The sequence below is a fragment of the Mustelus asterias genome, chromosome 28, assembly GCF_964213995.1.
Source record: "Mustelus asterias chromosome 28, sMusAst1.hap1.1, whole genome shotgun sequence".
NCBI lineage: Eukaryota > Metazoa > Chordata > Chondrichthyes > Carcharhiniformes > Triakidae > Mustelus > Mustelus asterias.
Genome location: NC_135828.1, coordinates 12,638,032 through 12,663,658, shown reverse-complemented (window position 1 = coordinate 12,663,658; position 25,627 = coordinate 12,638,032). Strand labels below are relative to the sequence as shown.

The following is a 25,627-nucleotide window of genomic DNA, read 5'->3' as shown; positions in this document are numbered from 1 at the left end:
TCCTTGAAGGTGGCAACACAGGTGGAGAAGGTGGTGAAGAAGGCATATGGTATGCTTGCCTTTATAGGATGGGGTATAGAGTATAAAAGCTGGAGTCTGATGATGCAGCTGTATAGAACGCTGGTTAGGCCACATTTGGAGTACTGCATCCAGTTCTGGTCGCCGCACTACCAGAAGGACGTGGAGGTGTTAGAGAGAGTGCAGAGAAGGTTTACCAGGATGTTGCCTGGTATGGAGGGTCTTAGCTATGAGGAGAGATTGGGTAGACTGGGGTTGTTCTCCTTGGAAAGACGGAGAATGAGGGGAGATCTAATAGAGGTGTACAAGATTATGAAGGGTATAGATAGGGTGAACAGTGGGAAGCTTTTTCCCAGGTCGGAGGTGACGATCACGAGGGGTCACGGGCTCAAGCTGAGAGGGGCGAAGTATAACTCAGATATCAGAGGGACGTTTTTTACACAGAGGGTGGTGGGGGCTTGGAATGCGCTGCCAAGTAGGGTGGTGGAGGCAGGCACGCTGACATCGTTTAAGACTTACCTGGATAGTCACATGAGCAGCCTGGGAATGGAGGGATACAAACGATTGGTCTAGTTGGACCAAGGAGCGGCACAGGCTTGGAGGGCCGAAGGGCCTGTTTCCTGTGCTGTACTGTTCTTTGTTCTTTGTTCTTTGTAAACTACCAGCTTGTTTTTCAAATCAGGCTTTCTTCACAGACACTGCTTAGTGGGAGTTAAATACCTATTCCGTTGTTGAATGACATCTAAAGACAGCTCCTTCTGCAAAGGTTTAATCATCTCTTTACGTGCAGTTTTCATAGAAATCTAGAGATCAGAAGCAGCATTAGGCCATTCGACCCTTCGAGCCTCTTGATCTTGGCTGATCATCGAATTCAATATCCTGATCCCCCTTCCCCACATATCCCTTGATCCCTTCAGCCCCAAGAGCGATATCTAATTTCTTCTTGAAGTCAGACAATTTTGGCTTCAACTATATTTAAAGTTTATTTAATAGTGAAATAAGTAGGCTTACATTAACACTGCAATGAAGTTACTGTGAAAATCCCCTAGTCACCACACTCTGGTGCCTGTTCGGGTACACTGAGGGAGAATTTAGCAAGGCCAATGCACCTAACCAGCACATCTTTTGGACTGTGGGAGGAAACCAGAGCACCCGGAGGAAACCCACACAGACACGGGGAGAATGTGCAGACTCCACACAGACAGTAACCCAAGTTGGGAATTGAACCCAGGTCCCTGGCGCTGTGAGGCAGCAATGCTAACCACTGTGCCACTGTGCCACCCATAAATACATTTCCCCTTTGATCTTCCCTTATCTGACCTAACCTCTATAGAACTCAGACTTAATTACCTTCATTATTTGATTCTTGAGTTTAGCTCTCAGATATAAAAGCAAAATGCACTCACTTTATGAAACTTTCTTTCACACCTTTGTATCTCTTCCTTTGAACCCTTAACAACTTATTTGAATCCATTAACATTCTGTCCCCCATTGTCGCTAACTTCTGATTGCGGTGTTGCTAAGCTCACCAATACAATAAAGGCATTGGTTCCATTAACACAGCCATGCTGTCCCTGCCTTAATTAACCTACATTTTTCCCACAGTTTTTAAAATATATAACCAGCAGAAAATATTCCCATTCCTTGGATTTCCCTGATATTTTTACATCCCAATACTTTTGATATTTGAGAGTAGGCTGATAGGGTGGTAATTGGCTGGATTAATTTGTACTTTTTTGTGGACAGGACATATCCGGGAAGTTTTCCACATTGTTTGGTAGATGATCAGTGTGTGAATAGTTTAGATTAGGGACGACTCCAGTTTTTATTACCACTGTTGGGATCTCAGCAGGATCCACAATTTTTGGTGCGTAAGTGCTTTTGGCCATTTTGTGACTGGCTGTATGATGTTGGGTATCTCAGGAGGAGTTGGAAACAGCGTTTACTTTTGCATTTGTTTTCCAGCCGTGCTCTACCTGTAGAATATGCCCGTGGCCAACTGGCTGGACATCCCTTGTGTATGGAACAATACTACAGGCTCTTCTCATCCTACCGTCTCCCAGGCCACGAGAAAGATACGCTGGTGGTCCAGAGAAACAGCGTCATGCCTGAACCGGAGCACATCATAGTGGCTTGTCAGAACCAGGTGAGCAGGCATGCCTCAATTTCTACTGGGATTGAGCACAGCCAAATTGGAAATTGATGCCAAGTTGGTCTTCTTTAGAGCGAACATAAGGAGTAATTGAATGAATGAGCTCAAAGTTCTTAATCTCAGGACAGCGCATCTCTCTTGATCATAGAATCCTTACAGTACAGAAGGAGGCCATTTGGCCCATCGAGCCTGTACCGACAACAATCCCACCCAGGCCCTATTCCTGTGACTCCACATATTTACCCTGCTAATCTCCCGACACGAAGGGACAATTTAGCATGGCCAATCCACCTAACCCGCACATCATTGGAGTGTGGAGGAAACCCATGCAGACCTGAGGAAAATGTGGAAACTCCACACAGACAGACATAGACACCCCAAGTCCAGAATTGAACCCAGGTCTCTGTGAGGCAGCAGTGTTAACCACTGCGCCACCGTGCTGCCCAACGATTATACATTTAATTTTTTCAATTGAGGTCAAAATAACAGACCACCCCTATCAGAAAACCCAAACTCAAAATGTAAAGGGACTTCAAAAATGTCACGCATGCCTTTTAACATTGTACACCCACTCTGAACATTAACCTTGCCTCCATGTGTTTCCAGTTCTTCGTTCTGGATGTTGTCATTAACTTCAGACGTTTGAATGAAACCGACTTGTTCACCCAGTTGAGAAAGATCGTAAGAATGGCGGAGAACCAAGAGGAAGGAGTGCCTCCGATTGGGCTGCTCACATCAGACAGCAGGACTGACTGGGCAGAGGCCAGGAGAGTGGTCATGAGAGGTACAGTACAAGGCAGTGAAGCATTGCATTCCCATAATCTCATTGCGTGACAGAAAGCAGGCTAGGCAAATCTTTCTGGCAGAAGCAAATTTTCCTAAAATGCAAACAACATGGTCAGCATTGTATCTGTTTCCTGGAACATATTTCACACTAATTCAAAGGGGAGCTCAGAACGCCAGCGCATATGAACGTCCCAAATAGAAGCCCAATTACCCTAATTTGCCCTCACTTTAATCGCATTTAATGTGGTGTTGATCATGAGAAAATTAATGCAGATTTAACTAAAATGACAGCCCTTCTAATTACAGCCACATCTTGATGTATTATATAAGGCTGGTGAACAGAGTGCATGGGTGGTAGTCATGGATACTATTGAACTCCCTGCACCATATCAATTTCAGACCACAGATTCATACCACTGCCTTTTAACATCATTTGCCTGTAAGATGCATTTCTGGGTTAGCATTTGATCATATTGTGAGACACTATGTAGACATTGTCAGCTTACCACCATGATGTGGAGATGCCGGCGTTGGACTGGGGTAAGCACAGTAAAAAGTCTCACAACACCAGGTTAAAGTCCAATAGGTTTATTTGGTAGCAAAAGCCACAAGCTTTCGGAGCCTTAAGCTCCTTCTTCAGGTGAGTGGGAATTCTGTTTACAAACAGGGCATATAAAGACACAAACTCAATTTACAAGATAATGGAATGCGAGTCTTTACAGGTAATCAAGTCTTAAAGGTACAGACAATGTGAGTGGAGAGAGGGTTAAGCACATGTTAAAGAGATGTATATTGTCTCCAGCCGGGACAGTTAGTGAGATTTTGCAATGAGGACGGCCTCAACCGGGATCTTGGGTTCATGTCACACTATCTGTAACCCCCACAACTTGCCTGGGCTTGCAAAATCTCACTAACTGTCCTGGCTGGAGACAATACACATCTCTTTAACCTGTGCTTGACCCTCTCTCCATTCACATTGTCTGTACCTTTAAGACTTGATTACCTGTTAAGACTCGCATTCCAACCATTATTTTGTAAATTGAGTTTGTGTCTTTATATGCCCTGTTTGTGAACAGAACTCCCACTCACCTGATGAAGGAGCAGCGCTCTGAAAGCTTGTGGCTTGTGCTACCAAATAAACCTGATGGACTTTAACCTGGTGTTGTGAGACTTCTTACTGAGCTTACCACCATCACAGGGAACCGTTGAGTGCTTATGTCTCTGCAGTTAGAATAGCTTTTCTCATATAAATACAGGTTCTATTTATTTATCAAGGATAGAAAGCAGGGCTTAACCTCACCTACATCTTTACAAATTTATGGAAAGCATGCCAATAGTTTCATAGTTACTTTAGTTCAAGAATATATTTTATTTTTCCCTTGGCACTGCCCATGTAAGTTTAAAGACAAAGTTTGAAGACAAGGGGTGGCATAGTGGCACAGTGGTTAGCACTGCTGCCTCAGAGTGCCATGCACCCGGGTTCATTTCTGGACTCGGGTGACTGGCTGCGTGGGGTTTGCACGTTCTCCTGTGTCTGCATGGGTTTCCAGCGGGTGTTCCTGTTTCCTCCCACAGTCCAAAGATGTGCTGGTTAAAGTCATTGGCAGTGAAAAATTGCTGCTTAGTGTTGGGTGGGCGGCGGGGGCTAGCAGGATAAATACATGGGGTTACGGGGATAGGGCCAGGGTGGGATTGTTGTCAGTGCAGGCTCGATGGGCCAAAAGGCCTCCTTCTACACTGGAGGGTTCAATGATTCTATGGAATTCATTGATAAAGACAGAAGCCGTACACCGTGTATGGCAAATATATATTACGCCACATTTGCCATTATTCCAGATGTTTCTATATGGCAAAAAAAATCAAAGTGTGATTAGATTCTGGGACATTTGTTGATTGCTGATGAAATTTTGTGATTGGATGGTGGCTTTTATTGACTAGATCAAGAAGAATTAGACTGAAATGAATGGTTTTTTTCTCTTTTTCATGGTTGTTTTGCATCATGATTCCAATAGACCAATGCTATAGACCATGGAGACTGGGATTCTACCCCCTTGCCCGCCCCAGAATTGGGACGGGCGAGTTTGGCAGAACGGCATTCTCCATTGACCTTGGGCGGGATCTTACGAGCCTTGGACGGGCGAGGTCATAAAATACCGGCAACACGGTCTACTGATTGAATTAGAGAACGATATTATTTTGTTTTAGATGGGAATTGGATCTTGGTTTGCATGTACTAAACTCATTATATCTAATGAATTATTGCAGTGTTCTTTGATCATTGTAATCTGGTAGATACGATCTTACAGTTGTTATATTTGGCATCCGAATTCATTTTCATTTATTTAGCGAGAATCTAGAATTCAGTAATGAGGTGAATTGCATTCTTGACAGTATGCTATTTTTAACTAAAGACCAGGAAAAAATAGTGAAATAATGAAATGCAAGCATCAAGCTATTAGGGTAAAATACTGGAATCCCATTATATGAAAACAGATTTGGACTTATTTAGTCAGCTTAAATAAGGATGCCTGGTGAAGACTGGTTAAAGTGAATGGGATTTGATTTTTGATTTGATTTAATATACAGTGAAAAGTATTGTTTCTTGCACGCTGTACAGACAAAGCATACCGTACATAGAGAAGGAAAGGAGAGAGTGCAGAATGTAGTGTTACAGTCATAGCTAAGGTGTAGAAAAAGATCAACTTAATGTAAGGTAGGTCCATTCAAAAGTCTGACGGCAGCAGGGAAGAAGCTGTCTTGAGTCGATTGGTACGTGACCTCAGACTTTTGTATCTTTTTCCTGGTGGAAGAAGGTGGAAGGGAGTATTTCCGGGGTACATGGGTAATTATGCTGGCTGCTTTGCCGAGGCAGTGGGAAGTGTCAATGGATGGGAGGTTGGTTTGAGTGATGGATTGGGCTACATTCACGACCCTTTGTAGTTCCTTGCAGTCTTGGGCAGAGCAGGAGCCATACCAAGTTGTGGTTCAACCAGAAAGAATGCTTTCTATGGTACATCTGTAGAAGTTGGTGAGAGTTGTAGCGGACATGCCAAGTCTCCTTAGTGTCCTGAGAAAGTGGAGGTGTTGGTGGGTTTTCTTAACTATAGTGTTGGCATGGGGGGACCAGGACAGGTTGTTGGTGATCTGGACACCTAAAAACGTGAAGCTCTCAACCATTTCTGCTTTGTCCTCATCGATGTTGACACGGCCATGCCCTCCATTACGCATCCTGAAGTCAATATTGTCAGGGGGATTGACAGACATTGATCAGCACACTCTTGATGTTCACCATCAAAGATTATTCACACACAATTGACATTCAAAATAATAAGTAGCGCCATTACTAAGGTCCTGTAGGTTAAAGTCATGAATGTATATTTCAGTAAGAAGTCTCAGAACGCTAGGTTAAAGTCCAACAGGTTTATTTGGAATCACAAACTTTCGGAGCGCTGCTCCTTCATCAGATGAATGGAGTTGGAGAGGTGGTGGTGGTGGAGGGAGAGGTGGTCCCACCTCTCCACTCACCTGATGAAGGAGCAGCACTCCGAAAGCTCATGATTCCAAATAAACCTGTTGGACTTTAACCTGGTGTTGTTTGACTTCTTACTGTGCCCACCCCAGTCCAACGCCAACATCTTCACATCACTATATAGTTTAGCATTGAATAACATCAAAAAGGCAGAATGAGCAGTAACCAGTTACCTTAGTATTAGCAACTAAGATAATTCATAAACAAAATTCTATTGCTATGGATGCAGTTGTAAAATTCAAAAGACATCACAGTGAATATTTAAACTAGTTGGTGATCTAGAACATGCCTGGTGTGAAATGCATCTGACTAGAACTAATGTTGTAATAAAGTGTGCCCACAATTTACATACTAGGGGACAATTTCCTCAGTTTATTGTCAGTTAGTGACATTGTAAATACAATGGTCAACTTTACTGTGTTTCCTGTTTGTAACAAGTTATTCTTTTCAACTTTTTAAATTATTTCACTTGGCACAGTGGTGCTTCGTATTGGTTTACAGTGTTTCTGACCTATTGATTTTGAGAATTAATATTGGTTTCATTCAAAGATATAATGCATGACAATGTTTTCATACACTGGTAAAGGAGTTTTCATATCTCAGTATTGTCCATGGCGCATAAAACGGCACCAGGTGGCACGGTGGCACAATGGTTAGCACTGCTGCCTCACAGCGCCAGAGTCCCGAGTTTGATTCCCGGCTTGGGTCACTGTCTGTGTGGAGTCTGCATGTTCTCCCTGTCTCTGCGTGGGTTTCCTCCGGGTGCTCCGGTTTCCTCCCACAGTCCGAAAGACGTGCAGGTTAGGTGCATTGGCCATGCCAAATTCTCCCTCCGTGTACCCGGACAGGCACCGGAGTGTGGTGACAAGGGGGCTTTCACAGTAACTTCATTGCAGTATTAATGTAAGCCTACTTGTGACACTAATAAATAAACTTAAAACAGTACTTTGGCCAGTTGATTTTTTTCCCCTTCTAATCACTGAGTACTTGATGTAACCTGTTGTATTAGTATAAGTAGCAGAAATATCTAGAGAGATCAGCCAGAATCAACTTTGACTAGTTATATAGAAAATGATTCAATGAAGGCACATGTGGCATTAAACACATCTTTACTCCACGATACCTCATGAAGAAACAAAATGTTATTCATGGTAATTGCAATTACAACAATACAATGAGATGTGTTGGGTCCGGCCTCAGTCTTTATATATTGTTTCACCTTTCATATCTTGCTAACAAATCTGAACTTCATGGGAAAGGGTAAATATGAATTGCTGTTTCGAGCTAGAAATTTGTTTATGCAGATATTCAAATATTTATCTGCATAATCTTCCTCAATAAGATCAATCTGCGTATGTTTAATAGGCCTGTATGCTTCAGAAGCTGAACACAGACCCAAAAGAATCATTGTCCATCATTGTCAAACATCTGTAATAAAGGACAATGATGGATACAGCTCTGGGTGTAGTTCTGCGGTTATTTTCACCGCAAAGCACGTTCTTCTATGCAACAACTCAAATGCAACAATATACCTCTGGAGTCAAGTTGCACTCTGACTTATCCTAGAATCATAGAATCCCTACAGTGCAGAAGGAAGCCATTCGGCCCACTGAGTCCGCACCGACAACAATCCCACACCAGGCCCTCTCCCCACAACTCCACTCATTACCCCATTAATCCCTCTAACCTACACATCCTGGGGCACTAAGGAGCAATTTGGCATGGCCAGTCCACCTAACCTGCACATCTTCGAACAGTGGGAGGAAACCGGAGCACCCGGGAGGAAACCCACGCAGACACGGGGAGAACATGCAAACTCCACACAGACAGTGACCCAAGCTGGGAATTGAACCCGGGTCCCTGGCACTGTGAAGCAGCAGTGTTAACCGCTGTGCCACCGGGCCAGAATTTTACTGGCACGTCCACGCCGATTCTGGGGGCGGATGAGCTCAGAGAACAGCATTCTCTGTTGGCCTTGGGTGGGGTCGTACAAACCTTGTGCGGATATGCCAGTATGTCCCAGTGCAAGTTGGGGAGAGCATACTCGGCACCCTGTCTGTAGCATTACATGGAGCATAACTCCAATGTAGTATCAAGTCCAATTTTTAAAATGCGCAGAAGATAACTTTTACCTTTTATGTATTTTAGAAATTTTAAGGCTCTGAGAACACAGGTATTCTGCCTATGTGTTTTCCATCAACAGTGCAGGTTTAACCACAACCTAGAATGATTACCTTTCTATGACTAAGCTACTGCCTAAATTTTCCCCCTATTGTTTGGATCTGGGCATCATTATGGGCAGCAAGGTGGCACAGTGGTTAGCACTGCTGCCCTTGCAGCGCCAGGGACCCGGATTCGATTCCTGGCTTGGGTCACTCTCTGTGTGGAGTCTGCACATTCGCCCCGGGTCTGCGTGGGTTTCCTCCAGGTGCTCCGGTTTCCTCCCACAGTCCGAAAGGCGTGCTGGTTAAGTGAATTGGCCATGCTAAATTCTCCCTCAGTGTAACCCGAACTGATGGCGGGGTGTGGCGACTAGGGGATTTTCACCGTAACTTCACTGCAGTGTTAATGTGAGCCTACTTGTGACACTAATAAATGAACTTAAACTATACTCCAGGCGCAACTTTGAGATCAATATCTATTCAAAGCAATATAATCCCTGGCTACGCTGCGACTCTTTAGTCAAGTGGAAGGAACTATTCACTTTCATATACTAATTGAACCACACAAACAAGGACTCAAGTGTGTTAGGCTGAGTGGTCTCTGGTAACACAAAAAAGCTTCAAATCATCTCAGACTTCTGACACTTTGCTTTCTATTAGGTGCAGTTGTTGTGAAGTGAGGCAGTGTCCGATGATGAACTACTCCCCAATTTGGCCTGACATGAACATCTAAATTTAATTTCGATGGCCTCACACCAATTAGACTAAGCAGTTTGGCAAAATCACTGTTGCATCAACAGAATTTGTGCAATAAAACTGGCCTAAGCATTGTGGGATGATAAGGCTTGTCTCCAATTATTTTGTCATCGACTTCAGGAAGCATGGTGGAGAACATGCCCCTGTCTTCAGGAAGCATAGTGGAGAACATGCCCCTGTCTACATCAACGGGGACGAAGTAGAAAGGGTCGAGAGCTTCAAGTTTTTAGGTGTCCAGATCACCAACAACCTGTCCTGGTCCCCCTTGCCGACACTATAGTTAAGGAAGCCCACCAACACCCCTACTTTCTCAGAGGATTAAGGAAAATTGACATGTCCGCTACGATTTTCACCAACCTTTACAGGTGCACCATAGAAAGCATTCTTTCTGGTTGTATCACAGCTTGGTATGGTTCCTGCTCTGCCCAAGATCGCAAGAAACTACAAAGGGTCGTGAATGTAGCCCAATCCATCACTCAAACCAGCCTCCCATCCATTGACTCTGTCTACACTTCCCACTGCCTCGGAAAAGCAGCCAGCATAATTAAGGGCCCCACGCACCCCGGACATTCTCGCTTCCACCTTCTTCCATCGGGAAAACGATACAAAAGTCTGAGGTCACGTACCAACCGGCTCAAGAACAGCTTCTTTCCTGCTGCCATCAGACTTTTGAATGGATCTACTTTGCATTAAGTTGATCTTCCTCCACACTCCATAACTGTATTTATTTACTATAACTGTAACACTACATTCTGCACTCTCCTCTATGAACGGTATGCTTTGTCTGTATAGCGCGTAAGAAACAATAGTTTTCACTGTATGTTAATACATGTGACAATAAAAAATCAAATCAAATGATAATTGGCATGGCCATAGGTTGTTTTTTGGAGTATTAGTAAAACCAACTTGACCTACTGCCCAACAGTTACATCGTGCCACATGTGGCATTAATTAGAATTGGCGACCTGAAACCCTGTTGACTTGGTTAATGAAATTTTGGTCTTTCTCTTTGCAGACTCGACTAACCGAGACTCTCTGGATGCGATCGAACGCTGCATATTTCTGTTGTGTTTGGATGACCCAAGTGGTGTTGAGCAGACAGACGTAAACCTGGCACTGCAGATAATGCATGGGGGTGATTGTCGCAAAAATAGAGGAAATCGTTGGTATGACAAAACCATGCAGGTAATGGATGCCGAGCTCATGTGTGTAACATTAAGATACTCTTTGGAGAAAGTTTCATTGTCGGACTGAATCTTCCCTATAAAAAAGATGATATTATTGGAAATATTTCAAATTATTAGCCTAGAAACCTCTGTTGGTGATCATATAGAAACAGAAGATAGGAGCAGGAGGCCATTCGGCCCTGCGAGCCTGCTCCGCCATTCATTACGATCATGGCTGATCGTCCAACTCAATAGCCTAATCCTGCTTTCTCCCCTTTGATCCCATTCGCCCCAAGTGCTATATCCAGCCGCCTCTTGAATACATTCAATGTTTTGGCATCAACTACTTCCTGTGGTAATGAATTCCACAGACTCACCACTCTTTGGGTGAAGAAATGTCTCCTCACCTCCGTCCTAAATGGCCTACCCGAATCCTCAGACTGTGACCCCTAGTTCTGGACTCCCCCGCCATCGGGAACATCCTCCCTGCATCTACCCTGTCTAGTCCTGTTCGAATTTTATAAGTCTCTATGAAATCCCCTCTCATTCGTCTGAACTCCAACGAAAACAATCCTAGCCTCGTCAATCTCTCCTCGTACATCAGTCCTGCCATCCCCGGAATCAGCCTGGTAAACATTCGCTGCATCACAGTGGTTGAATGCTCAATGTATTCAAATGTTATTCCTTGTGTATGTGTGTGTTTTTATCACACATTAATCCATTTATTTTAAATGGTTTTATACCATGCTTACATGTAAAACTATGGAGATCATTAGGCTTAGTGAGAATGGAATAGTCTATGGCAAGGTTTAAGATCTACAATGCCAGACAGATGTAGCCCAGTGGTCAATGCTCTATAAGATTTTAACTGTGATGTGAAGATGCCGGCGTTGGACTGGGGGGGCACAGTAAGAAGTCTCGCAACACCAGGTTAAAGTCCAACAGGTTCATTTGGAATCACGAGCTTTCGGAGCACTGCTCCTTCATCAGGTGAGTGGACGTTTTTTACGGAAGGCTTGTCCGTAGGGAATGGATTCTTTAATGTGTTTAGGGTGGAAGCTGGAGAAGTAGAGCATCATGAGGTTATCCGTCGGCTTGAGCTAGAGTGAAGTGCTGAGGTGACCGTCCTTGATGAAGATGCGTGTGTCCAAGAATGCAATCGATTCTGGAGAGTAGTCCATGGTGAGTCTGATGGTGGGATGGAACTTGTTGATGTCATTGTGTAGTTGTTTCAATGCTTCTTCACCGTGAGTCCAAAGGAAGAAAATATCATCGATGTATCTGGTGTATAGCGTCGGTTGAAGGTTTCCACTCACCTGATGAAGGAGCAGCCTTCCAAAGGCTCATGATTCCAAATAAACCTGTTGGACTTTAACCTGGTGTCGTGAGACTTTTTACAAGATTTTAATTGGATGAGGGTTATCATGCTTAAGCCGAATCTTCATATTTCTACCAAGCAATATTGCACTTTGAATTTTAGTATGCACACAGAAGAAAAGTGAAATTCTTAGCACACTGTTTCTCCTTTGTGTAGCTTACTATTCCAGATGCTGATTTGACACCAATATCCCTTAAACATGCAAGTTGTAATACAGAATTAGATCAGCAATTGTTGAACACGGGTTGCTGGAGCATGCATTAGGTACGAGGAATTTCTTGTCTCCTGGTACACCTGTACAAGCTTCATTAGCTTTCTTGCCCCATTGACATGCGCGTTTCATGAGATAGCAGCCTTTTCTGTTGTTGCTCCCAACTGTATGTTGTCGTGTCCACGACAGTAACAAAGACCCCTGCACATTGTAATGAAGCAGCTGCCTTATGTGTATGGGCATCTCAGTAAAATAGCAGAATGAAACTTTATTAGAAGGGTGTATTAATGATTACCTTTGGATTGACCTCACAATGTGTAGCCTTACAAACAGGTTATCTGAGACAATGCTGACCAATTTCCATTTTTCCTGCAGTTCATTGTTGGGAAAGATGGAGCCTGTGGACTAGTTTATGAACACTCACCTGCAGAAGGCATAGCAGTGATACAGTGTGTTGAATACCTACTCTGTTACATGTATGTCATTGTACTCTATTTCTTAATTATTATTTTGCAAAATTCTAGCTTGCAATAACTTTGCTCATTGGAAATTTTGCCAGAGGGGTAAATGAGCAACATGGATAGAAGAATTCTCAGGTAGATTTAAGGTTTACAAACGGACGGTGGCATGGTGGCACAGTGGTTAGCACTGCTGCCTCGCCAGGGACTCGGGTTCAATCCCAGCCTCGGGTGACTGTCTGTGTGGAGTTTGCACGTTCTCCCCATGTCTGCCTATGGCTTCCTCCGGGTGCTCTGGTTTCCTCCCACTGTCCAAAGATGTGCAGGTTAGGTGGATTTCAGGCTAAATTGTCCCCTAGTGTCAGAGGGGTTAGTAGGGTAAATACGTAGGGTTACAGGGATAAGGTCAGGGTGGGATTGTTGTCAGTGTAAGATTGATGGGTCGAATGACCTCTTTCTGCATTGTAGGGATTCTATGAATGGACATTCTTGCTTTTAGTCCAGTTGACCCTGACTGCAGATGGGTGCAATGGAATGAGCATATCAATAATACTCCATCGCGTCTCTTTTTAAACTAAGAGGTGCCTCACTGCAGAGAAGGTCCCTTTAGCACACATTAAGCTCACAGTATAGTTGGACCCATACAGTGGAGAGCACTAAAGACAGTTTTATCATCCCAATTTCACAAAAAGACCAACAGTAAGTAAGACTAAAGGCTAAAAACAATAATGCAATATTAGCGTATGAATATCTTACACAGTTAGTTTGTCTGTTATTTCCATTAAATGGGCTAGTAACTTTGAAAAATCAAAAATTCACCGTCAAACCTATATGCAAGATGCGGCATGCTGGCACAGTGGTTAGCACTGCTGCCTCATAGCGCCAGGGACCCAGGTTTGATTCCCAGCTTGGGTCACTGTCTGTGTGGAGTTTGCACGTTCTCCCCGTGTCTGCTGGGTTTCCTCCGGGTGCTCCGATTTCCTTCCACAGCCCAAAGATGTGTGGGTTAGGTGGATTGGCCATGCTAAATTGCCCCTTAGTGTCAGGGGGACTAGCTAGGGTAAATGCATGGGGTTATGGGGATAGGGCCTGGGTGGGATTGTGGTCAATGCAGAGTCGACTGGCCGAATGGCCTCTTTGTGCTCTGTATGATTCTATGAAATATTCACAACAGTTGGTGATTGAATATATCATAAAAAGCGCAGTGTGGAAGTCACACCTCTATTTACCGTTGCTTTTGCAAACTTCTGAAGCAGTCCTTGTCCGTATGCAGCAAGACCTTGACAATGTCCAGCCTTGGGCTGAGAAGTAGCTCATAATATTTATACCGCACAAGTGTCAGCCAATGGCCATCTCCAACAAGAGAGAATCCAACCATCACCCCTTCACATTCAATGGCATTACTTTTGCTGAATCACTCACGGTCAACATCTTGGGGGGTTACCATTCAACAGAAACCGGATTGGACCAACCATATAAATACTGTGGCTACAAGAACAGGTCAGAGGATGGGAATTCTGCAGCGAGTAACTCACCTCCTGACTCCCCAAAGCCTGTCCACTATTGACAAAGCACAAGCCAGGTGTGTGCTGTAATACTCTCCACTGGCCTGATGAGTGCAGCGCCAACAATACTCAAGAAGCTCAACACCATTCAAGGCAAAGCAGCTCACCTGATTGGCACCCACCAACTTAATATTCACTTGCTCCACCAGTGACATACAGTGACAGAAATGGGTACCATTTACAAAATGCAATGCAGCAACTCACCTAAGCTCCTTCGACAGCACCTTCCAAACATGTGACCTCCATCCCCTTGAAGGACAGCAGACACATGGGAGCACCTGCCCCTACAAGTTCCCCTCCAAGCCACACACCATCCTGACTTGAAACTGTACCACCTTTCCTTCACCATTGCTGGGTCAAAATTCCCTTTCTCGCAGCACTGTGGGCATGTCTACAACTCATGGAGTGCAACAGTTCAAGAAGGTGACTCACCACAACTTTCTCAAGGGCAATTAGGGATGGCCAATAAATGCTGGACTAGCGAGCAGCACACATACCCCATGAAAGAATATATACATTAAAAAAATACTCCTCTTTATCAAGGTAATCTAAAACATACAAACATTCATTCTAATTGCAAGGTTGTTACAGCATAGACCAAATGTTACATCGCATTGGAAAACATCTTAGAGGATGGTTATTTAAATTTTATGAGCTTAATAATGGAAAATGCTTAGAAAGATGTGGAGCTTACAGAGCAGGATTTTAACCATTCGTCTGATATAGCTGTCAGTGAAATTGGAACACTGCATGTGCAGGAGGTGCATTTGTACAGAGCTCTGCTGTAGACAGCCCATGAGCTGGGCAAGCTTTAATATCATAGAATCATACAATCCCTACCGTGCAGAAGCAGGCCATTCAGCCCATCGAGTCTGCGCCGACTATCTCCGATAGAGCATCTTACCCTGACCCAATCCCTGTTACCCCAGTATTTACGTAACTAATCCCCCTAACCTACACATCTTTTGACATTAAGGGCAATTTAGTATGACCAATCCACCTAAGCTGCACACCTTTGGACATCGTTGAGCAGCAGATTGTTACGTGAGCCACCCTGAAACGTGTAAGATTGTGTTCCTTTGCACCATCCTTTAACATTGCAATTGTTGGCGGCACGGTGGCCCAATGGTTAGCACTGCTGCCTCACAATACCAGGGACCCGGGTTCAATTCCCGGCTTGGGTCACTGTGCGGAGTCTGCATGTTCTCCCAGTGTCTGCATGGGTTTCATCTGGGTGCTCTAGTTTCCTCCCACAGTCTGAAAGACGTGCATTGGCCATGCAAAATTCTCCCTCAGTGTACCCGAATCGGCGCTGGAGTGTGGCGACTAGGGGATTTTCACAGTAACTTCAGTGCAGTGTTAATATAAGCCTACTTGTGACTAACAAATAAACTTATTATAAACTGTTGGACAAATGATGTGGAGTCAGACTTCACTTAGCATTGTTAGAATTCCTAAGCATGTCTAATTAAAACCATTGCTCATCTCATATTATAGACCATAAATATTGAGTATTTTTGGTATGTGTGATGTGTCTTTCACAGTAAAGAAACTTCCAGGAAATTAGTGCGTGCTGATTCTGTCTGTGAGCTGCCTGCCCCAAGAAGACTGAGGTGGAAATGTGATTCTGAAACCCAAAGAAATTTAGCGTCAGCAGCAGATAAACTCCAAAGGTACAGACCACACGATAAGCAAATTTGACAAGAGTTTCTTTATGGAAAAGTTATTAAAGCAATTACAGTGCGGCATTTATGTGTTGTTTGTATATTCACTGCTGTTTTGGATACAGTAGGCGGTATCATTATTCAAAGTAATCCAAAGATCCTTTGATTTGATTTGATTTGATTTATTATTGTCACATGCATTAATATACAGTGAAAAGTATTGTTTCTTGCATGCTATACAGACAAAGCATACCATTCATAGAGAAGGAAAGGAAAGAGTGCAGAATGTAGTGTTACATTCATAGCTAGGGTGTAGAGAAAGATCAACTTAATGAGAGGTAGGTCCATTCAAAATGCAGGGAAGAAACTGTTCTTGAGTCGGTTGGTACGTGACCTCAAACTTTTGTATCATTTTCCCGACAGAAGAAGGTGGAAGAGAGAATGTCCGGGGTGCGAGGGGTCTTTGATTATGCTGGCTGCTTTTCCGAGGCAGCGGGAAGTATTAACGGAATCAGTGGACTGGAAGTTGGCTCGTGTGATGGACTGGGCTATGTTCACAACACTTTGTAGTTTCTTGCGGTCTTGGGCAGAGCAGAAACCACACTAAGCTGTGATACCAACCAGAAAGAATGCTTTCTATGGTACATCCCCATCCCCTTCCCACGGCACCTTCCCTTGTAATAAAAGGGATAGAAGGGGATGTAAAAGCGGTGGGGGAGTTGCATTACTGGTTAAGGAAAATATCACAGCTGTACTGCGGGAGGACACCTCGGAGGGCTCATACAGCAAGGCAATATGGGTAGAGCTCAGGAATAAGAAGGGTGTGGTCACAATGTTGGGCGTTTACTAGAGATCGCCCAACAGCCAGCGGGAGATAGAGGAATAGATATGTAGGCAGATTTTGGCAAGGTGTGAAAGTAACAGGGTTGTTGTTTCTGGTGTGCTATAGAGGCATGGAATCCTCACAATGCAGAAGGAGGCCATTCGGCCCATCGAGTCTGCACTGACCACAATCCCACCCAGGCCCTATTCCTGTAACCCCACATATTTACCCTGCTATTCCCCTGATGCATAGGGGCAATTTAGCATGGCCAATCCTGCTGGATGTTGTTTGCATGTCTACAAGTAAGGCCTTTGACAAGGTCCCTCATGGCAGACTGGTGCAGAAGGTGAAGTCCCATGGGATCAGAGGTGAGCTGACAAGGTGGATACAAAACTGGCTCGGTCAAAGAAGACAGAGGGTAGCAGTGGAAGGCTGCATTTCTGGATGGAGGGCTATGACTAGTGGCATTCCTCAGGGATCAGTGCTGGGAACTTTGATGTTTGTAATATATATAAATGATTTGGAGGAAAATGTAACTGGTTTGATTAGTAAGTTTGCGGATGACACAAAGGTTGGTGGATTTGTGGATAGCGATGAGGACTGTCAGAGGATACAGCAGGATATAGATTGGTTGGAGACTTGGGCGGAGAGATGGCAGATGGAGTTTAATCCGGACAAATGTGAGGAAATGCATTTTGGGAGGTCTTATAAAGATAGGAAATATACAATAAATGGCAGAACCCTTAAGAGTACTGATAGGCAAAGGGATCTGGGTGTACAGGTACACAGGTCACTGAAAGTGGCAACACAGATGAAGAAGGTAGCCAAGAAGGCATACGTCATGTTTGCCTTCATTGGCCGGGGCATTGAGTTCAAAAATTGGCAAATCATGTTACAGCTTTATTGAACCTGAGCAAGGCTGCACTTGGAATATAGTGTTCAATTCTGGTCGCCACACTACCAGAAGGATGTGGAGGCTTTGGAGAGGGTACAGAAAAGATTTAGCAGGATGTTGCCTGGTATGGAGGGCATTAGCTATAAGGAGAGATTGGAGAAACTTGGTTTGTTCTCACTGGAGCAATGGAGGTTGAGGGACGACCTGCTAGAAGTCTACAAGATTATGAGGGGCATGAACAGAGTGGATAGTCAGAAGCTTTTCCTCAGGGTGGAAGAGTCAATTACTAGTGCGCATAGGTTTAAGGTGCGAGAGGCAAGGTTTAAAGGAGATGTTCGAGGCAAGTTTTTTACACAGAGGGTGGTGACTGCCTGGAACTCGTTGCTGGGGGAGGTAGTGGAAACAGATACGATAGGATGGGAATGGAGGGATATGGTCCCCGGAAGGGTAGGTGGTTTTAGTTAAGTCGGGCATCATGGTTGGTACAGGCTTGGAGAGCCGTAGGGCCTGTTCCTGTGCTGTAATTTTCTTTGTTCTTCGTCCTTTAAAACGGATCTGATAGGGAATGAAACAAACCGGGGGCACTGGAATAATGAGGGCTACAATTATTTTGATGGATTTTTCTTCAGTGTTCGGTTTCAGTTTGGATTTTATTTGAGGGGAATTGTTGATGATTCAGTAACATGCCATCATAAGAACTAAGGGTAGGCGAAAAAGACAAAATCACCGTGACAAAGTTTGCACTCTTAGTTTTCTCATGTGAATAACGGCGAGAACTTTCAGGCAGGTTGTGAAGTTTGAGACCTTGCCAGGGTTGCTTTATGAAAACACAAATGGCAGAATAGGCGCGATGGTCGTTGTCCAGATTCTGACGCAGGTTTGTCACTGTGGCGAAGTTCGTGGCTGAGTTTGGGTTGGATCACAGTCTTGTAACAGTCGACACTGATGAGGGCTAAAAGCCCCAGGGCAATGCTGGGATAAAACATGGTGAGGGCAACATTGACCCAGCAGGAGACACAAAAGGTTAATTCACAAGTTTGGAGCACATGGGATTAGGGGTAATTTATTAGCTTGGATATAACTGGCTGGCTGACGGACAGAAGACAGAGAGACGGGATATATGGGCTTTTTTCCGGCATGGCAAAAAGTGACGAGTGGGATGCCACAGGATTCGATCCTTGGGCCCCAGCTATTTACAATCTATATTCACAACTTGGATACAGGGATAGAAGGCTCTGTAGCCAAATTTGCAGATGATACAAAAATAGGCAGGACAGTAAGTTGCAATGAGGAACTGAGAACCTTACAAATGGATATAGATAGGTTCGGAGAGTGGGCCAAAATGTGGCAGATGGAGTTTAACGTGGATAAGTGTGACGTCATGCATTTTGGTCAGAAAAATGGGAAGGCAACTTGTTATCTAAATGGGGAGAGACTTTGTGGTTCTCCGGTGCAGAGGGATCTGGGTGTCCTCATTCATGAGTCACAGAAAACTAGCATGCAGGCACAGCAGATAATAAAGAACGCAAATGGAATGTTGGCATTTATAGCTAAAGGAATAGAATATAAAGGTAAGGAAGTATTGCTGCAACTATACAAAGCATTGGTGAGGCCGCACCTGGAGTATTGTACACAGTTTTGGTCCCCTTATTTGAGGAAAGATGTTGTGACATTGGAGGCAGTTCAGAGGAGGTTCACTAGATTGATTCCAGAGATGAGGGGTTTGTCGTATGAAGAGGGATTGAACAGTTTAGGCCGATACTCTCTGGAATTTAGAAGAATGAGGGGCGATCAAATTGAGGTATACAAGATGATAAAAGGTATGGATAAAGTAGACGTGGAGCGGATGCTTCCTCTTGTGGGGCATTCTAGGATGAGAGGTCATAGTCTTAGGATAAGGGGAAGCAAATTTAAAACAGAGTTGAGGAGAAACTACAAAGGGTTGTGAATCTGTGGAATTCGCTACCCCAAAGTGCGGTGGATGCTGGGACAGTGAGTAAAGTTGGGGAGTTAGACAGATTCTTAATTGGTTGAAAGGTTATGGGGAGAAGGCAGGGAAATGGGGGTGAGGAGCATACCAGCCACGATCGAATGGCGGAGCGAACTCGATGGGCTGAATGGCCTGATTCTGCTCCTATATCTTATGAACTTATGAACTTAGGAGATGTACCAAAGGGCCAGTAATTCCTCCCACGGTCGATCATCTGGAAAGGCAGCAGTATTATGAAAATGAGGTCCAGCTGTGCAAAATTCATCATGTCTATGTCTACAGATGTGCCCTTTTTGGTGGTGCAGCGAAGATCCAGATTGGAGTCACGTTAATGTCCAGCTACATTGCGAAAACAATGCTGTAAAAGATAATTGCCCCTATTCTAAACACTGGGAGTTGTAGGGCTGAGAGGCTGCTGTTTTCTATTTGTGTTTGTAAAATGTTGGGCTGAGGCACTCATAATGTTTGATCGAAACGGCGTAGGAACAAAAAGTAAATGAATATAAGTTATTGAAGGTGGCAGGAGAGTTTGCAAGCACAGTGAGTAAAGCACACAGTATCCCAGGCTTTATTCAGAGGGACATGGAGTACTAGAGTAAAGAAGCTATTTTAAATCTGTATAAAACACTGGTTCAGCCTCAACTGGAGTATTGTGTCCAGTTCTATGCTCCACACATTCAGAAAAATGTGAAAGAATTAGAGAATGCAGAAAAGATTCACAACAATGGTTCCAGGGATGAAGAACTTCAGTAATAAAGATAGATTGGAGAAGTTGCAGCTATTTTCCTTGGAAAAGAGGAGGTTGAGAGGCGATTTGATAGAAGTATTCAAATCCATGGGAGTTCAGGACCGCGAGCAGATAGGGAGAAACTATTGCCACTCATGAAAGGATCGAGAATGAGAGGGGATAGATTTAAGGTTAATACCACAAGAAGCAACGGACATACGATGAGGAACATCTTCATGCAACGAGTGGTTGAGATCTGGAATGCGCAGGCTTAGAGTGTGGTGGAGGCACAATGGAGGGGATAGTGCTATCTCAAAAGGAGCGATCTTCAAGGTTATTGGCAAGGTTGCAGGCTTGGAGGGCCGAAGGGCCTGTTCCTGAGCTGTATTGTTCTTTGTTATGGGGAGAAGGCAGGGGAATGGCAATTGGGTGCACTGCTCATTCAAAGAACTGGCACAGACACAAGGGCTGAATGGTCTCCTTCTGTGAAACCGAGACAAAGTCAGTTCTGTAGATTATCCAAAGGAGTGTAAATCCTGCAGAGTCTCATGATGTTAAATGCACCTTATAACTTTGGTCATTTGTTTACCCAGGTTGATTGAAAACGTTGATCTAACTGTGTACCGGTTTAAGACTTTCGGCAAAGACTTTATGAAGAAACAGAAGATGAGTCCTGACGCCTTTATTCAGGTTGGATTGCAGTTGTCTTTTTACAGGTGCGTCTTTGAAATTTCAATGTGCTCCAGTCTGACTCAGTCTGTTTGACCAATAAAACCCTGTTCCTTCCACTAACCGTATCACAACGTAATCCACTGTCACCATCCTTTCTACCCAAACAATTTGACTTATTCAATATATGTTGGTCACCCTAACTACTCAGTATTTCAGATTCTCGCTACTCCCTGGGTAAAGTTTCTCCTGAATTCCATATTGTATTTATTAATAACTGTCATTGGTAGGTCTTGTGGCTCCATGATAGCGTGCCTTCCTCTGGGCCAGAAGCTCTTCGGGACTTGATGGCCATGGAAGGTGCGTTTGTAATGTGGTCAAACAGGTTGTCAGATGTAAGTCCTTCCAATAGTCAGGCAATAAGAGTGGGAGAGTTTCCTGGTCAGCCATACTGCAAAAGACTCATTGCGTCTTGGAAGTGCAGCAGAGAGGGAGAGATTCGCGAGAGGAGTGCTGCGGGTAAGCGCTGTTATTTTTAACTTACTTTTTCGCGGGTTTTTTCTTTAAAAATATCTAAACCCGGAAGTGGTCGCGCAGGGAGGTCTGGGAGAGAGAGATTTTTTTTTCCCCAATAAATTGGAACAGAGAGGAATCCCGATACTCTACACTTGTAGAGTATCCCACCCTCCCTCCTCCTCTAACCTAAAAAAAAGACCCAGTGAGAGCAGGGCTTTGGAGAAAACAGGAGGAGGAAAGGTAAGTTTAAAATTTTCATTCACTTTTTTTTTCCCCTGTGTGTTTAAAGGGGCAATTATGAGTGTGAGGCCAGTATGTTGTTCCCAATGTAGGATGTGGGAGGTCCTGGAGGCTCCTAGCCTCCCGGACGACCATATCTGTGCTGGGTGTGTTGAGCTGCGGTTCCTAAGGGACCATGTTAGGGAACTGGAATTGCAGCTCGAGGACCTTCGCCGGGTTAGGGATAGTGAGGAGGTCATTGACAGGAGCTATCAGCAGGTGGTCACACCGGGACCACGGGAGGAGGGTAACTGGGTAACAGTGAGGAAGGAGAAAGCTCAGTTGATGGTGAGCACCCCGGTGGATGTGCCCCTTAATAATAAGTACTCCTGTCTGAGTACTACTGGGGTGGACAGCCCACCTGGGGGAAGCAGCAGTGGCAGTGTCTCTGGAGCTGAGCCTGGCCCAGTAGTGCAAAAGGGTAAGGAAAGGAGGGTAGTGCTAATTGGGGACTCTACGGTGAGGGGGTCAGATAGGCGTTTTTGCGGACACAGACGGGACTCTCGGATGGTGGTTTGTCTCCCTGGTGCAGGGGTCCGGGATGTCTCTGGTCGAGTCCCAGAAATCCTGAAGGGGGAGGGAGAGGAGCCGAAGGTCGTGATGCATATAGGTACTGCTGACATAGGTAGGAAGAGGGAAGGGGTCATGAAAAGAGAATATAGGGAGTTAGGTAGACAGCTGAGAAAGAGGAATGCAAAGGTAGTAATCTCGGGATTGCTGCCTGTGCCGCGGGAGAGTGAGAACAGGAATCGGTGGAGAATGAATGCGTGGCTGAGGGACTGGAGCAAGGGACAAGGATTTGGGTACTTGGATCATTGGGACCTCTTTAGGGGCAGGTGTGACCTGTTTAAAAAAGACGGGTGGCACTTGAATCCCAGGGGGACCAATATCCTGGCGGGAAGGTTGGCTAAGGCTACTGGAGAGACTTTAAACTAGAAAGGTTGGGGGGAGGGAATCGAAATGAGGGGACTGAGAGCGAGGAGGTGAGCTCGCAAATAGATAAGGAATGTAAACAGGGTAAGAGGGAGGTTAGACGAGTGATGGAGAAGGGAAGTGCTCAGGCTGAAGGTCTGAGATGTGTCTATTTTAATGCCAGGAGTGTAGTGAATAAAGTGGATGAGCTTAGAGCGTGGATTGCTGCTTCGAATTGTGATGTGGTGGCCATTACGGAGACTTGGATGTCTCAGGGACAGGACTGGGTGCTTCAGGTGCCGGGTTTTAGATGTTTCAGGAAGGACAGGGAGGGAGGCAAGAGAGGGGGGGGAGTGGCACTGTTGATCAGGGATAGTGTCACGGCTGTAGAGAAGGTGGACGCCGTGGAGGGATTGACTACGGAGTCTCTGTGGGTGGAGGTTAGGAACAGGAAGGGGTCGGTAACGTTGCTGGGTGTTTTCTATAGGCCGCCCAATAGTAACAGAGATGTTGAGGAGCAGATGGGGAAACAGATCCTGGAGAGATGTAGGAATAACAGAGTTGTCATGATGGGAGATTTTAATTTCCCAAACATAGATTGGAATATCCCTAGGGCTAGGGGTTTGGATGGAGAGGAGTTTGTTAGGTGTGTCCAGGAGAGTTTCCTGACACAGTATGTGGATAAGCCTACTAGAGGAGAGGCTGTACTTGATCTGGTGCTGGCTAATGAACCTGGACAGGTGGAGGATCTCTCGGTGGGTGAGCATCTTGGGGATAGCGATCATAATTCTATCTCCTTCACGATAGCATTGGAAAGAGATAGGATCAGGCAGGCTAGGAAAGTGTTTCTCTGGAGTAAAGGGAAATACAGTGTCATCAGGGAGGAAATTAGACGGGTAAATTGGAAGGAGGCATTCTTGGGGAAAAGTACCGAAGGAAAGTGGAGGATTTTCAAGGAATGTTTGTCTGGAGCTCTGCATGACAACGTTCCGATGAGACAGGGGGGTGTTGGTAGGGTACGGGAACCGTGGTGCACGAAGGTTGTGATGAACCTGGTGAATAAGAAAAGAGAGGCGTACAGAAGGTTCAGAGAGCTAGGAGGTGTTAAGGATTTAGAGGAGTATACGGGATGTAGGAAGGAGCTTAAGAAGGAAATTAGGAGAGCGAGAAGGGGTCATGAGAAGGCCTTGGCGGGTAAGATTAAGGAGAATCCCAAGGCTTTCTACAAATATGTCAAGAGTAAAAGGATGAGATGTGAAGGCATAGGACCCTTAAAAGGTGAAGGGAGAAAAGTTTGTGCGGAACCGTTAGAAATGGCGGAGCTGCTTAATGAATACTTTACCTCGGTATTCACGGTGGAAAGGGATCTGGGTGGTTGTACTGCTGGTTTGCGGTGGACAGAAAGGATCGAGCATGTGGACATAAAGAAAGAGGATGTGTTGGAACTATTGAATGGCATCAAGGTTGGTAAGTCGCCGGGACCGGATGGGATGTACCCCAGGTTACTGTGGGAGGCGAGGGAGGAGATTGCGGAGCCTTTGGCGATGATCTTTGCATCGTCGATGGAGACGGGAGAGGTTCCGGAGGATTGGAGAATTGCAGATGTGGTCCCTATATTCAAGAAAGGGAACAGGGACAGCCCGGGAAATTACCGACCGGTGAGTCTAACCTCAGTGGTTGGTAAGTTGATGGAGAGGATCCTGAGAGACAGGATTTATGATCATCTAGAGAAGTTTAGTATGATCAAAAGTAGTCAGCACGGCTTTGTCAAGGGCAGGTCGTGCCTTACGAGCCTGGTTGAGTTCTTTGAAAATGTGACCAAACACATTGACGAAGGAAGAGCGGTGGATGTGGTCTATATGGACTTCAGCAAGGCGTTCGATAAGGTCCCCCATGCAAGACTTCTTGAGAAAGTGAGAGGGCATGGGATCCAAGGGGCTGTTGCCTTGTGGATCCAGAACTGGCTTGCCTGCAGAAGGCAGAGAGTGGCTGTGGAGGGGTCTTTCTCTGCATGGAGGTCAGTGACCAGTGGAGTGCCCCAGGGATCTGTTCTGGGACCCTTGCTGTTTGTCATTTTCATAAATGACCTGGATGAGGAAGTGGAGGGATGGGTTGGTAAGTTTGCTGACGACACCAAGGTAGGTGGTGTTGTGGATAGTTTGGAGGGATGTCAGAAGTTGCAGCGAGACATAGATAGAATGCAAGACTGGGCGGAGAAGTGGCAGATGGACTTCAACCCGGATAAGTGTGTGGTGATCCATTTTGGCAGATCCAATGGGATGAAGCAGCAGTATAATATGAAGGGTACCATTCTTAGCAGTGCAGAGGATCAGAAGGACCTTGGGGTCCGGGTCCATAGGACTCTTAAATCGGCCTCGCAGGTGGAGGATGCGGTCAAGAAGGCGTACGGCGTACTGGCCTTCATTAATCGAGGGATTGAGTTTAGGAGTCGGGAGATAATGCTGCAGCTTTATAGGACCCTGGTTAGACCCCACTTGGAGTACTGCGCGCAGTTCTGGTCACCTCATTACAGGAAAGATGTTGAAGCCATTGAAAGGGTGCAGAGGAGATTTACAAGGATGTTGCCTGGATTGGGGGGCATGCCTTATGAGGATAGGTTGAGGGAGCTTGGTCTCTTCTCCCTGGAGAGACGAAGGATGAGAGGTGACCTGATAGAGGTTTACAAGATGTTGAGAGGTCTGGATAGGGTAGACTCTCAGAGGCTATTTCCAAGGGCTGAAATGGTTGCTACGAGAGGACACAGGTTTAAGGTGCTGGGGGGTAGGTACAGAGGAGATGTCAGGGGTAAGTTTTTCACTCAGAGGGTGGTGGGTGAGTGGAATCGGCTGACGTCGGTGGTGGTGGAGGCAAACTCGTTGGGGTCTTTTAAGAGACTTCTGGATGAGTACATGGGATTTAATGGGATTGAGGGCTATAGATAGGCCTAGAGGTGGGGATGTGATCGGCGCAA

At 45.1% G+C, this 25,627-nt stretch overlaps 1 protein-coding gene and 1 pseudogene across 1 annotated transcript in view; one reads left to right on the top strand and one right to left on the bottom strand.

Moving 5' to 3' along the window:
- chata (choline O-acetyltransferase a) overlaps positions 1-25,627 on the top strand; it is a 58,692-nt gene that overhangs the window by 6,083 nt on the left and 26,982 nt on the right. The window contains exons 5-10 of the mRNA XM_078199518.1: positions 1,984-2,164; positions 2,777-2,954; positions 10,419-10,588; positions 12,534-12,634; positions 15,726-15,854; positions 20,874-20,996. Of these exons, the coding sequence (XP_078055644.1) occupies positions 1,984-2,164; positions 2,777-2,954; positions 10,419-10,588; positions 12,534-12,634; positions 15,726-15,854; positions 20,874-20,996 (882 nt within the window). The remainder of the gene's footprint in view (positions 1-1,983; positions 2,165-2,776; positions 2,955-10,418; positions 10,589-12,533; positions 12,635-15,725; positions 15,855-20,873; positions 20,997-25,627) is intronic.
- On the bottom strand, positions 15,931-20,518 carry LOC144480119 (N-arachidonyl glycine receptor-like; annotated as a pseudogene).